The sequence below is a fragment of the Tyto alba genome, unplaced genomic scaffold (assembly GCF_018691265.1).
Source record: "Tyto alba isolate M040663 unplaced genomic scaffold, T.alba_DEE_v4.0 Super-Scaffold_42, whole genome shotgun sequence".
NCBI lineage: Eukaryota > Metazoa > Chordata > Aves > Strigiformes > Tytonidae > Tyto > Tyto alba.
In genome coordinates, this window is record NW_024881318.1 from 14,291,658 (window position 1) to 14,304,525 (window position 12,868).

The 12,868-nt window shown below is 41.3% G+C and overlaps 1 protein-coding gene across 15 annotated transcripts in view; it reads left to right on the plus strand.

Annotated features, from left to right (window-relative positions):
• Nucleotides 1-238: 238 nt before the first annotated feature.
• The window catches only part of UNC13B (unc-13 homolog B), a 216,109-nt gene continuing 203,479 nt past the window's right edge, over nucleotides 239-12,868 (plus strand). For all 15 annotated transcript variants that reach the window (XM_042804534.1, XM_042804537.1, XM_042804538.1 and 12 more), the window contains exon 1: nucleotides 239-332. In XM_042804534.1, coding sequence (XP_042660468.1) covers nucleotides 311-332 — 22 coding nt within the window. In that variant the 5' untranslated portion in view covers nucleotides 239-310. The remainder of the gene's footprint in view (nucleotides 333-12,868) is intronic.

Below are 12,868 nucleotides of genomic sequence, written 5' to 3' on the forward strand. Positions count from 1 at the left end.
CCCCAACCACGTACAGCTCTCCCATTCCTCAGGCAGGGACACCTCCCCGCCGGGCTGCATTAATTGTATTTTATTTTATTTTGTTTATTGGGGGGGGGGAAACGTCCCACCCGCCGCAGCGCGGTTGCCGTGGCGACGGGGGGGGTGGGAGGCGGCGCCCCCTGCCGGCCGCCACGGGGTGCCCCGCCCCGTGCCGCCCCGCCCCCGCTGACGGCGCCGCCGCCCGCCCGCCCTGTGGCCGCGGGGCGGCATGAGGAGAGCCGGGGGCGGCCGGCGGGGCCGCGGCTGAGGGGAGGCGGCCGCCGCCGCCATGTCGCTGTTGTGTGTGCGAGGTGAGTGGGGCGACCGGGTTCCCGGGGGCGGCGTGTGGGGGGGAAACGGCCCGGCTGGGCAGCGCCGGGGGCTGGCCGGTGCCGGCGGCGCCTCAGGCCGGGCCGGGCGCTGGGGCGGCCGCGGGGTCACCCCTCAGGGGAGGGGAGGGGGGGGGTGTGTGGGGGGGGTGGGTCTCCTGCCTCTCACCTGTGGGGAGAGGCGTGGGGCGAAGCCGCCGACCCCCACAAAGGGGAGGCCGAGTTTTCCCGCCCCACGCGCCTGCCTTCAAAGTTAGCTGTCACCCGGGCGCCCCCCCGCTCCTGAGTGGGGAGCGCGTCTGGGACGCCCCACGCGTTGGTGCGGGTTTGCCTTGTTTTAAACGGGCGGGCGTCCCCGGTGACCTCCCGTGCTCCGTGGGGAGCGGGTGGGAGGCACAGCCGGCCTCGGGGCTGGGGGGGGTGTGGGCACCCACCTGCACCCCGAGTCGCGGGGCTGCCGGAGCGAGGGAAGGCGAGGGGAGCAGGGGCGATGTGGAGGAGCAGCAGCAGCCCCAGCCGCTGCCGAAATCCCGGGAGCGAGGAGGAGCCCGTGTGTTTGACTTTCGCCGTTGTTTGAACAGGAGCTGAAACGCTGCCGCGGGGGGAAACCGTCCTCGCAGGCAGCGGGTCGCTGTCACGGGCGTCAGCGGGGCGGCTGCCGCTCTCCCGCCCGTGACACGCGGTGTTATTTCAGATACGTTACCAATTACCTTCCCGTCCTGTTATCAAGCCTCGCTCCCCGACTGAACAGGTTACTGAAAGGCGGCGCTTTCCCATGCGGGCTGGGTTATAGTGCTAGCAGCTTGCTCTCTAGCTCCAGTTTTCAATTTCTTACCCTCTGCCAAAAAAAAAAAAAAAAAAATAATAATAAAAAAAAAATAATATCCCTGGAGAAGACCATCTGCCGGGACTCACGCTACTGGGACGTGCCTCCCATCAGCGTTTTGCACTGAGCGCTGTGGTCGCAAGGCGTCCCCAGATGCCATTTGTGCCCTGCAGCTTGAAAGTGTAGTTTTAACGTTCTTAACTCCTTTGCCAGGTATGATAAAAAAAAAATGGCCCCGGTGCGCGGCTGGCAGTTTAGTTTTGCTCACATCGGTTGAATTGGCAGCAGCTCGTCATCCAGCTGTCTGTCACTTTGAATAAAAATCCTGGTTTTGATGATGGTGTTAATAAAAAGATGCCAGCGGAGTATCTTGAGTGTGCATTATTTTGGGGAGAGCGCTGTTCTTGTGGGAGAGCATTTTAAAATCAAGTTTCAGCCCATTTGTTAAACATGTATTGTGTTTAAAGAGTTAGGAGATGTGTATAAAGTTAAAAAATAAAAACAAAAAATAAAGTGCAAAGTTAAAAATATTTTTAATGTAGTTCTGTGTAAACTGTGAAGCACACATAGCACCTCTGGTAGACTGGTCCATTTTGAAGGCTCTGCAAAAATATCTTAACTGAAGCTGATTCTTATTAGCTCAGGGATGCTTACACATTACAGGTGTTTGTTCATTCTTTTGGGTGCTACATCCTCAAAACATTCTCAGGCTGTCCTTTAAAGAAATGTGGTTTTAATGATACTCGGAGCTGACTGTGTTAAAGATGTATTTATACCACATCTGCTAAGAATAGTGAAAGAACATGAACAGGATGATTGAGTTACTGAAACTGTCTTGCCTTTTCAGGGTGTTAATTCTTGGTCTGTAGAGTCTTTGGGACAAAAGCATTTCAGCAGCCCAGAATGATGCACTCGTGTGTTTGGCTTATTCATTGGTTATGTTTAAAGAGCTAAAGAAGAAATTTGAGGTGGCTGGTGACTGTATGTGGTGGAGAATTATTGTGAAAATTGTATCTTTCATTTCCATCTGCTGAGCTAAGACAGTAGAAAATACCAGCAGTAATTTAGATAGATAATACTGCGCAACTTGATTATAAGAATGCAGAATGTAGTCAATTTACGAAACTTGAAGAACATGTTTTCTGAAATAGCCATGACCAAAAAAATGAGCTGGTAGGATCTCACAAGTATAAACTATTAAACATGAAATGGAAGGATGGTGAGGTAGAGCAGTCTGAAAAGCAAAACAGATACCATGAGCTGATATATAAGAATAGGTTTTGGGTCAATGAGAAGAAAGCTCTATTAACTGTCTCTTCTTTTTTTTAAAGTGGTGCTTTTGCATTTTTCCCTTTCCACTGAAATGAACTAATCTTGCTGAGAAAGCAGTGCAACTGTGAATAAGAAAGTTGGAAAAGTGCTTTTCTTTTTTTCAATTAAAAATAGTGCACATATAGGACTGCATAGTAATGTGGGGTTGGATGCTGTAGATTTGTGATTAAAAAAGTAGGACAATAAAAAATAAAACCTGTGAAATAAATGTAGGCGATTGGGACACTGTTAATAGCCTCTGAATTTCAGTTTAACAGATAAAGGGAAATGTGGAAAAACCCCTAAGCGGCAGTGTAACAAGATGCCTGGCAGCCAGAAAGGTAGTGTTGTAATTCATTGATTTATTTTTTTTTCCTCTTGAATTACGCACATTAATAGTATTTTAATGAGTGGCTAATCTAAAACAGTACACACCAAATATGTCTGAGTGCTGCCTTTGTTCCCGAAAGAGAAGCTAACATACATGATCTCATGCTTAGTGGTATATTTCTCTTACATTTTCCTCTTAGAGATCAAATCAGGTTGGTTGTTTGTTTGTTTTTTAGAATCATTGAGCTATATCTGCCATAGAAGTAACTGACAGAAAATCTAAGATTGGAGGAATTGCGAGACTGGGCTCACCTGCAAGAGTTCAGAAGCTGTGTGAAGTGAGGCAGTTGTAACAGGCTGTTATAGGAGTAAATTCAGGGATTCTTTTGGAGTGGGAAAATATTCAGAATGTGTAAGTGAAGGAGAAAAAAATTCCAGAATATGACGTGATTGAGGCTTTTAGAGGAGACTTCTTCGTATTTTGATTCTACTGCTTAAGTGCAAAAGAAATTACATATTCTCCTGTTTGGAGCAGCTGTGTCTGGATTATGTCTGATAATCTTCTCTTGGCACAGGTTGCTATATTAGTTTGCATTTAGTGTTGTATTTGTGAAAATAGCACATATTAAATAAAACTAATCCCAGTGAAGCGGTCTAGTTTCTCACATCAGTCTTGAATCATTAACTTTCCTGGCCTTCTCTAGGAAGTCTTGATTTTACCTCAGATCTCAACTTAATTATATTTCTTATTCTGCTCTTTTCTGTCTTCTCACTTAGCAGTTATTTCTATGTGTATCTTGGGACAGCTTGCAAGGGTCATAGCAAAGGAGGACTCTCCGGAGGTTGGATCACTCAGTCCTGGGTACTCTGTCATAGGTTCCTTTGCTCTGTTTGCATCATTGTCCCAATACATATTTCAGAACCCTTTCACGTGCTTACTTTTACTAAGTCTTACTTTGTCCCCACCTTTTGCTGTCTCAAGATAGTGATTGTTCTCTTCTAGTTTTCTTCCTCTCTGCTTTATAACAGCTTATGCTGTGTCTTCAGTGCTGTTGTATTCCTAACACCTTGACCTACCTTATCCATCTGATAATTAAAGTAAGAACTGAGTCTGTTTGTCTCATACCTTGCCTGTCCTGTTCACTGTATCAATGCCTGAAATGCTTTTCTGTTGCAAGGACGTTGGCAGTGGGGATCTTCCCTCATACCTGGTTTAGTCCCATGAGGCCTGTGTGAGATTGGTCTGCCTGAGATATGTAGGAGATTGAGTTAGGTGATCTCTTCTGGTCTAGCACTCTAAAATTGTAAGTTGTTGACTGCTGTGTGAAATGACACCATCTGGAGGTTGGGGACATTCATTTTTTTGCCTACCATTTATCTTGCAGCTGCTCTGAAGACTTAGGAAAGCTTGCTTATCTGGTGACATTTTTGTCAGTACAGCTGGAGCGTTGGAATACTACTCTGTGAACTTAACTGTGCATCCCTGTGTTGCCAGCAAAATTTGAGTTCTAGTACCTGCCAGTCCACTGAATTGAACTCTGCTGATATCCATGTGAAAGAAGCAAACAGGGAAAATGGAAATGGATGCTAACAGTAACAGAAATTAAACTTGTGCATCTTGTGGAGTACTTAGAAATATCAATAACTAGAAGCCTGGTAATCAAATGAGAGGGCTTTTTATTTGTATTTAAAGGTGTTTCCCCCCCCCCCCCCCCCCCCAACGCAATAGCCTCAACTTACCTCAGTGTTCTCTGTAATGCTTAACACAGTGCCTCCAGCTCTTTCTGTCTCAAGGGTGAAGGTCTCTAGCTGGAGCTCCCTACATTGCACAGTTGTAAAAAGTACTCTTAGCAGTAAGGTAATTGGATTGCTGTGTTGTGACAGTATTCTGAAATGGTTGCAGAATTGAAAAAAACCTGCCTGTCTGTGTAGATCAAAATGGAAAAGAACAGAAACGGACATTAAAAGCAGTAGCAGAAGTACAGATTATAAAGGTAGGGTATATTAATAAAAATATAATGCTTCATGAAGAATTTGCTATGTAAATATGAACTACTTTTCACTAGCTCTGATTAGTCAGGAAGCTACCAGTGTATGTAGTGTTGGAACAAAACAAGATGCATTAGAAATTTGGATAATAACACTAAGAAAGAGTCTTTCCTACTAAAGGAGCTTTTTTGTGTTTTGACTTAAATTTGGGGTTTGTAAAGCTGTAATTGGTGGCTTAATTGGGGAGAAAACTTTCAAACTTTCGAGCATCTTCTGTTGCTAAATAATTCGAATGTTTAAAATTTACAAACCACATTTGGCTTGTGAAACATGGGCTGTCATTCATTTTCCTCTTTAAACCCTCTCTCCTTCAGCTTTGGACGGTGTTACTACAAAAGTTTCAGCAGTGTGGAGTCTTTGTTTTAAGTAGTTAGGGCCTAAGAGCTACTTGAAACTCCCCTGTAATTTTCAGTGTGATGAAGGAAATGTACAGAGGTGCTTCCTGAATTTGAATAGTGTCTGCTTTCTTGTTCACTAGATGTCCTCTCAGTTGACTCCTTCAGTTTGAGATTTGCCAGGTCAAACTTATTAAAGTTGTTATTAACATCCGGTTTTAATATGCAACAAAGTGCTGGATTTAATCCAAACACTGAAAGATCCTAATTTTCCACTCTAACAGTCTGAGAGCTAGCTGCAATTTACACAATGGCATATAAAGTCTAAGCAAATGAAACTGCTTTTTTAAATCCAGGACCTTCTTTCAAATATTTGACTTGGAGGCATGTGAAATGCATATGTGTGATGGCAAATGATCCTTTTATGAATTTCTTTTGAAACTTCCTCCTGCGTATTTTTTTTTTGATGCCTTGTGATCAAATTTTACTGGATATTTTGAAAAATACTTTAATCAATTGGTAAAAGCTGTTCTCAGTGCTCTTCCAAGAGAGCTTAAACCAGAGTGATGTGCCTAATAACTCTTGCTCTCTGGCTTTTTCATTCAGATAATTCATTATGTGGTCTCGCAAACAGATTGGAAACTACTGTGAGGGTGTGTAGGGTCTTCCCTTACTCTGTCTCTTTGGTAGGTTAAAGTTTACTAGTACCTGGCATTTTCTTGGTATGGAAGTATGTGAAAACAATTTGCTACTCTTGTCTTTTGCTAGACAGAAAGGCTTCTGGAGTCTGTAGTTTGAAAGGTTTCTTTCGAGCATTTGAATTTGCTCTTCTTTGCAATATTTATTTTCTCACCATACTTATAAAGTTTCTATAGAAATGAAAATTACATTTAATATTCCTGTGTTGATTTCATCATCATTAAATGGAGAACTAAAATGTTTGGATCAGATATCTCTACAATTTAGCAGGATTTCAGATGGATTTTCTTTTCTCTTAGGCCCTCCTTATACCTGACTAGGCCGCTATGTATAATGCTATTTTCGTTATTTGTGTGTTCTCTGGCTTGTGTGTCCTGCTTGGTTTTGTATAAATGGCAAATGCTCAGTCTAGGAGCAAAAATATTGAAACATGGCAGGCATTTGGTATTGGAAAGTTCACTAATTATGACTGGTCTCTCAAATGGCTAATTGTTACTATGTTTTGCTGGTTTCCCACCATATTATGTCATTCTGCACTTTAATGAGACTATCCTTCAGTAGGAAGTCATATGCCTCCAAAAATCCTGCATGTTAAATCTACGCAGTTTAAATCAGTCTTTCCAAACTGCTGTTGAATAATAGGCATAATTTTTTCCGAACTTTTAACTCCTTAGACATTTCAGACACGTATCTGGTGTGTTCAGTCATCTGTAGGTACCTGTCCTCCAAGTGTGCACTGAGTGTTACCTCAAGTGTCATACTCTGCTCTCCTTGGAGCCTGTTTTCTGATCTCTCAGGATGCATTTAAAGCAAATGTCACTGGGCTACAGAATTCCTCACTGACACCTGAGTAGTGGTTATCTAGACCTTCTGATTTTTAATATTTGCATCTTGAATGTTTAATGTCATCTTTGCTTACTGACAAGCTGGAAAGTACTTGGTCTCACAGATACTTGCCTCTCCCCAAGCACAGGGCAAATGTCTGTTGGATGCCTGTTACTTTTTCACTATTAGCAGTTAAGTCAATTAATGAGATGGAAGGGTGATATCCTTGTTGGTGTGTTTCCTCTAATGTAATTAAGATTTTTTTGTTATGTTTAATTCTCTCACTTTCATCTGCATCTAACTTCTTATGCCTAGGGCTACCCAACCTGTGTTAATGCTGTTTATTTCTTTTGTTTTTCACCATGGCTTCTAGTCCTTAGGTGTGGAATGGACTTCAGCCAGGAGTGATGTTTTAGCCCCCTAGAAAACTCTTAATAAATGTTTCCTGTATCTGATACTGCAGTTTTGGTTCAATTTTGTTCTTCTCAGTCAATTTTCTAATAATCATCCTCAGCTTTATGAAATTAACCCCCTCTAAAATGTCATGTATTGCTGCAGATCTGTTGTGTTTTATTTGATCACAAATACTGCAGGTAACTCTTAAATAATTGTTTTGTAGAAGTAAACTGTGGTGGGGATCCAAAATAGTTATCCTCCTGTTTAACAGTTTTTGAGTTGGAATGCTATTTACAGGTTTTAAAAGAACTGAAGTAGTACTGGTAGGCATATGAACTCTGCAGCATTTCTCTGTTTAACTGTCTTTATATGACTAATGCTGTCTTCTGTGATGAGTTCACAGATTTCAGTTAAATATATTATGGAATACACTATGAGCATCTATATTTCTAGTACAGCTAGGGAGAAAGCTTTGAGTTTAATCCAGATTTAAAAAAAAAAAAAAAGTTAAACCAAGAAAACTCTGGTTGATAGATTAATGAAAAGATGCAAGTGAAATTTACTTGGCATACTTTACCGCATACTTCACCAGGCTTTCAAAATCAGTTCGTTAATGTCCTTTTAAGTTATTTTGCCCATTATTAACTTAGAGTAGCTGAATAATTACACTTCTATCTAACAAGTAACACACTGAGTACCTGCAGATACTAGTGACCTTTTCCTTTTTGTGCAGCATGGAGTGCAACAGACCAGCTGTGGCATGGATTCATGTCCTGCTGTGTGGAAAGTGACAAGGAGGAGGAGCATGGTACTGGCAGGTATGCTGTCTCTCTGACAGCTAGATGAGGGCACCTTTAAAACAAAAGGAAATACTGCCAGTTAACAGTTGTGACTTAGTTTGTGTTCCGTCTAGTGCACTGCTTTTGAGTGTCGATACATTCATCCTTTTGTCAGATGAGTTGAGGTGGCATTTGGAAAGAACCATGAGGGAGTTGGGTACCTGTATTCAACATGGAAGCGTATGTTCAGAGACATCCAGTTTATGGAAATCCTGTGCTGAGAGAAAATTAAATTGAGGTGTTGTCAGGTATGTGTAAACCTCACCATCTTTGTTTTGCATGTCTTACTTTTGCTGGCCAGGCTTAAATTTGTATTAACATTGTGAGCAGGGTGCATAGGTTAGAAACTGTGTTTTAAAAATGGATTTTGTTCTATTTTTGCTTGTCTGTATTTAGAGAGTTCGGGCATTTAGAAACATAAAGAAGGTAAGATCTTTCAACAACTTTGTGCTGACCTCAGGTTCCTGATGCTCCTCCTTACAGTTGAACACCCCATATGAATGGAAAGTCAGTTGGGCTGGAATGGCATGTCTGATGGAAAGATAAGAGGAGGTGTCTCGTTTGAGATAATCTTTAGCCTAAAACTGTTGGTGAGTTTTAAAAGAAGTTTGGCTTCCATATTTGACCATGTCCCTTTAAGGAATACTGGTTCTAACCTTATTACTTAAAGCTCCTGTGACTTAAGGCTATTAATTCTTTACAGCTAAATGCTCTGTTAAGCAGACTCCAGCATTTCCACCACGGAGACATAATTATTAGGTATAAAATAACTGCAGAATTACACTTTAGAGTATTGTAATACTCAATGCTTATTTTCTCAGTTCAAGCCAATGTAGTAATACTCGGTTTAAGAAACATAATTAAAAAAAATAAACTGCATGCTAAAGGACTTCTTGGGTCACCTCTCTGTCCAGATGAAGTCTGCAATATATAACCAACCTGCTGTCACCTCTGTTGGCCTCTCCTGACGAAATGAGTTTAGATCTGGAGTTAAGTATAGTGGCCCATTAAACCCTTGATTCTTTTAAGCTTTTATGGCAGCACAGTAGTACAGGCCCTGTGGCAGGGATGCAGGCATGCTTGAATAAGGCAAAATGAACCGATGAAGGGACTGCATAGCCTGAAACCTTTTCTGGAGGATGATATAGGGCTGTTGTCCAAGGCCTGGGCTGGGAGATGGTTGGTTGTCTTAGGAACAGACAAGGGTTGTTGCTTGAACTTCTGTGATGTTGCAGCAAATCTGTCCTGTGTTGTCCTGCTGTCTGGCATTTTTGTGACTTTGTGCCAACAGATATTGTCTCTGCTCAGCTCTACCAGGGCACCACTTGAGCTGGGGAGTGGGGTGGGTAGTGGTGCTGTGCACAGAGAGCGAAGCCCCAGAGTGAGGCACTGATTTGGAGCCTCGTGCTGATAAAGGTGCACTGTGCTTTTGAACCTTCATGGGACCTTTCACTGGCCACCTCTTTTGTCTTGCCATAATTTTTGGATCTGTCAGAGATTCATCTTATAATTGGTGCCACTGGATACGTGATCAGGGCCAGACCGCTTTATAAACTTCAAGCATAGGGAGCTGCGTGCTTTATTCTGCTCTCTACTAACTGTCGGCATCCTGAGTATCACAAGAAGGTTACTTACTGTAAGGCATTTTTTCAGCAAATCATTGACCAGATTATTCAAAGACTGTTGTGCAAACTGAGTTCTTTCAGAGTTTTGTGTTTTTTTTTTTTTTTTGTGTGTTTTTTTTTTTGGTAGTTTTTTTGTGTGGTGTTTTTTTTTTTTTTTTTTTTTAATTTCTCTAAAATATGTTTGAAGGATATTTCAAAACAGTTTTATATAGTCAGGAAAAGCAAGGGATGAAGAAACTGTGGGTCAAATTTCACTTAACCTATGTTGTAAACTGAAAATTTCTGCTTCTTAAATGTAGTAGTTTCCAATGAATAAATATCTATATATGAATACATAGATATTTATATTTCTAGAGAGAAACCCTTTAGAGACATTTTACTTTCATGAGGGCTTGTATAAACCTCAGAAGGTGTTTTCAGGAAATGTCCAGGGACTTAAGACTTTCATTACCTGTGATGATACACATCTAGTCGTCACGCAATCTTCTGTTGCAATAACCACAGTCCTTTGCAAATGAAGTCCCTGTGGAGTGTTATGGCTGCAATTATATACTGGAGATCTATAAACTGTTATTCTGGAAATCTTTAGTAACTGTTTTTTGCTATAGGGCCAGGAGTACCAGACACTAATTGAAATGATGCTGAGGTAGCTTTGGGTAAGGAAGGAATTTGACTGCTGGGTAATCTACTACACATTCTGAGAAAATTGTCTTTCCTGTTTTGTTCACCTTCCCAATTTCATGAGTTATTCTTCATCCCCAGACTTCTTTAAAGGAAAGTAAGTGGTGTACTTCAGAAGATTGTTTGGGCTCTCTGAAAAGCACACTTCACGTGGCTCTTCTTTGAGAGTCTGAGGGGCCATAAATTACTAGAAAGCTGACATTGCCTTCATTTTTGGATTTGGGAGTTCTAATGCTACCAAAGTCATAATGCCACTTCATACATTAATAAAGTTTTGGGGGTTTTAATTAAATAAATTCTTGTTATTTTCTGGTTCAAACATCCCACAACCTTGAACTCCTGATCTGAACCTAAACTTGTAGTATGTGACTTGAATTTGGCATTCAACAATGGATATGGACAGGTGGAGAGGGAAAAATGGATGTGAAACGGTAATTTTATTTCAGCCTTTCCTACTTGGTATAACTTGCTGCATGTGCAAAATATTATTAGATTTTGACATATCAAATTAAATAAGTGGAGTCTGTGTATGCTTCATTTTAGTAGGAGGTTTTTTTGAGGAGACTAACTGATTAGAAACGCTGTAGTTATAAGGCCAGAATGGATTGTTGCAATCATCTAATATGACCTTCTGTAGGACGTAGTATTTTTTAGTATAGTAGGACATAGTATTTTTTAGTATAACAACCTAGGCATCTAGAAAAAGATCAGATTTTGAATTAAAATTGATGAAGCATTTTCTGTAGTTCTTGGCAACTTTATGGTGTTTGTCATCATATGTGACAAATTTGTATTTTTTGACTGGTTTTCTAGCTTCAGCATCACAACAGCAGAAGTTGGTGTGCCTTTCCTTAGATTGGAGAATTTATTACAAAATTTATATTCCTCACCCTTACAGTATTTAAGGATTGGGAAAAATGAAGTTTGGTAATGTCTGTTACTTGAGTAGAGGTATGTGACTGTTGTACTATGACTAATCTGACTATAATGAGAAGTGTTTACTTATTATTCCATGGTTAAAAAGAGATCAAGACATACCATGACCCAGTGGATTGCAGTGTTAAATCACTGTTTTGTTACACTTTGGCTAGGTGCGAGGAGTGTGGTTTAACAGAGCTCTACTGAGAAACCTTTTACTTCTACCGTAAACTTGAGTTTGAAGTTACCATTCTGTATATATCTGACACTTTGGTCAAGGATATAGAAATGTGTTCAGGTTTTATTGGAGCAGAGCAGAACATGACATAAGTTTAAATATGTGTGAGTTAACCCTGTGCATACTTGCTGGGGGCCTACATTGTATTTTTTTTTTTCCTCATAGAACATCAAGAAAGAGCTTGAAGAGCATCAATAAAGGTGTTGAAGTGAAATAGGGATTACATGATTCTGAGATAAATGATACAGTTGCATAAAGTAAGAAGTGCAAAACATTTTCATTAGTAGTTCTGAGTTTGTTTTTAAGAGGGTACAAACACACTAGTGTGATCAAGTGGGGGAGCTTGTGACTAAAGTGGTGGGAAGAGGGCTGTTGGTGTAGGACTCAGAACTAGCCCTCATAAGGTTAGCAGGAGCCACGAGGAGGTGGGGTTATGAGGGGAACAGAGATGTTGGAGGGTATGCCCTGCTCTGGAAAGAGAGGAATAAAGGTGACTGGGAAAATTCCACTGTGTGTTAGTGATGCAAAATTGTAAAGCAGCATTAGTGTGGATAAAGAGAACCAGCTGGGCTGAAATTGCTTTGGGAAGAGCTGATAAGAGATTTTACTGTGATAGTGCAAGAGATCTACTGCACGTAGTCCAGGATTTAAATGTGGGTAGAAATCTCATAATATGGTTAGAGAGAAGTATTTCTGGGTATTGTCACTGTGAGAGACTAACTCCCCACACCAGAGAATGAATGTTTTTCATAACGGCTGGGTAGAGAGACCTGTGTTATCTGGCGTTTTCATCATCAGGTAGTGACTGAAGCCATAAAATCAATGGAGTTAACTGTAGATGTAGCTTTAAGAAGCACAGAAGATGCTTCAGGGAAACTGGACATAAAGTGAACTTGGTTTGAGTGATCACAACTGAAACTAGGTTAAGTTAAACAGATAAACCTGTAGACCAGTAACTGTCAAGCCTCTAGAGAAACTGAAGAAGCTTTTGGTGAAGAGCTTGGATATGGAGAAGGGCATGACATTCAGTGAAGCTACATGAGTAAATATTAGCATCTCAAATAACAGAAAAGGCTCCACCTAGGAAGTGACCTCAGAGCTGGTGATTCACCTGATCATTGCGTCAGGATATGGTGAGCAAACACAGAACCTCTGAGAGGTGTGGGCAACAAATCAGTTTGTAAAGGAAGGTGTATCTTGAGGATCAGGAAGTCCAGGGCTGAGGCAGGGGCTTCCACTTCAGCAGACAAGCTGATGTGTTGCAAAGCATATTAAAACAGGTAGCAGAAGGTGCTTTGGTCACATGAAAAGCAGAAATACCCAGTCTCAGAGAGGAAGGAATCAGACTGCTGTGACTAGGGACAGTGAGTTGAGTAAAGATGATCTGGATATAATCTGAACTATAGGAATTGTTTCTTATGAGGGTGACCCTGAAGAAGATGTGTG